This window comes from Erpetoichthys calabaricus, chromosome 3 (genome assembly GCF_900747795.2).
Source record: "Erpetoichthys calabaricus chromosome 3, fErpCal1.3, whole genome shotgun sequence".
Classification (NCBI taxonomy): Eukaryota; Metazoa; Chordata; class Cladistia; order Polypteriformes; family Polypteridae; genus Erpetoichthys; species Erpetoichthys calabaricus.
This window is the reverse complement of record NC_041396.2, coordinates 274,926,955-274,928,912: the sequence shown is the minus strand read 5'-3', so window position 1 is coordinate 274,928,912 and position 1,958 is coordinate 274,926,955. Positions and strand designations below refer to the sequence as shown.

General features: G+C 46.6%; 1 protein-coding gene across 1 annotated transcript; it reads left to right on the top strand.

Moving 5' to 3' along the window:
• LOC114649555 (solute carrier family 35 member G3-like) lies at positions 1–1,714 on the top strand. The gene has a single exon (XM_028799047.2). The coding sequence runs from the start codon at positions 24–26 to the stop codon at positions 1,206–1,208; it is 1,185 nt and encodes a 394-aa protein (XP_028654880.2). The 5' UTR covers positions 1–23; the 3' UTR covers positions 1,209–1,714.
• Positions 1,715–1,958: the final 244 nt, after the last annotated feature.

The following is a 1,958-nucleotide window of genomic DNA, read 5'->3' as shown; positions in this document are numbered from 1 at the left end:
CTGAGTCCATCACAATTATCCAAATGAAGAAATCCAAAAACATTTGCTGTTTCCACCAAATAAATAAATGTGATTTCTCTTTGTTTTCCAGTCAATCTGCCACTGATGCCTGGACTGTGGAGGTCATAACAGACGAGGAGGAGTGGTCATATGACTTTAACTCATCAGTTGAAGAGTCCGAAGGTGAGGACAGGAGAGACACCCCGGTGAAGAAGCCTTCCCATTGCTGTAAGCTCTTCAGCTCCACTAAAGGGATCCTGGCAGCGCTGCTGGCCGGTGGAGTGCTATCGGGATTCATCCCCATCCTGATCAGACTACCTGAAGACTCCGAGAACATCTCAATGCTGCAGATCCTCCTGCTCTGTTCCCTCCTTCACCTCTTGGTCTCCATCTTCCTACTGTGTCACCGCAAGAACCGGACTTGGATGTGTTTGGGCCCCACACAGACTTGGCCGCGTGGTCTCATTTTCAGCCTCATCCAGCTCATTTGTATGGGCTGTGCATACACCTCCTTCACACACATGCCTATGGGCCTCACGACCACTGTAACAAAAGGTTCTTATGCAATCTCGTCTACGGTCATAGTGCTGTGCATCGCTAATTTCAGCCTTTCTGCTTGCACCTACATGGGGCTCTTTTGTACTTTATTGGGTCTGCTCATCTCAACGCTCCCAGGCTTCATTCACAGTCACTCCAACCTTGATTTGAATGTCTTCTTAGGGTACACCCTTGCCTGCCTGGGTGGAGCAGCCCGCTCCGTCGGTTTGAGTATTTTTCAGTCCTTCACACACAAGGCCAAATTTAATGGGGCTCTCGTTTTGTTTGGAGTTGTGGGCTGTTTGATCTGTGGTCCTGCCCTTCTGTTTATCCCACTGGTCTGGCCAGGTAGGGTCCTATCCTGGGTTTGTATGCTCACCATTGCTCTCTTGGGACTTGTCATTTTCATGGCTTCCAACTATGCTGTCACCATGATTCACCCTGTTCTGGTGTGTGGCCTGCTGCAGTCCGAAGTAGTGACCTCCTTTATTATCCAGTCAGTCACACTGAAGGATCCGGTTGGGGTCCCTGAAATCATCGGAAGCTGTGTGACTGCAGTGAGCTTCGTACTTCTGATTGTTGAAAGTATAAAGCAGGATGCTTCCCGTAAAAACAATAATCCCCACGATGGGTCAGGAGAGAAGAAATCACTCATCCCTGCCAGTATGTGACACCTAGAAGGATCAGCAGACAATCCTTTCTTATTGGGTGGACATGACTTGAACAATCCACTTAATGGACAACAATGGCAATGGCTTTAAAGTGATGGACACAAACGTGTTTATTTCATGTTGAAGTCATCTCCCATTCCTGGTTGTAGGGGTCCAAGGATTAAATTCGCTTGGCCTTCCTTAACATTGTGGGGTCCATTGTGGAATCTGGTATTCTCCATGCAGTGTTCCTCCTCAGAACCTGTTTTAGGGTCCCTTCGTGTTGACAGCAAGACCTTTTATGAAAAGGGTACAGCTTCTGTGAGTTCAAAGTAAGTTTTTTATCCCCAAAACAGTTAAGTAATTGAACCCTGTCAGCCCACCTCAACACGACAACAGCGTGCCAATTGTGGGTCCTCTTCCATGTTCCTCTAACTCCTGAATCTTCTGAAATTCATTCTGAGCTAAAGGTGGGCTGGTGTTACAAGAGTTTCCTACTGTCCTTTGAACTGTTAAATTTATAACAAGGTTTGAGCCACTAGTTCAAATAAATACTTGGGAACAATAAAGGCAGTTTGTGTGAATTTTATACTGTGCCTTTCACAGTTCCCACATACGGCTTGTAAGAAATGAGGGTGAAAGTGTGAGTAAATAAAACCTGTCACAGATGGCTTGGCTCCCTCCTGCAGACAGCTGACACATGGCGGCGCTATAGTTTTTGAACAATCTTTACAGGCCGTTCATTGAGATGATGGTAATTAGGGTAAGCTG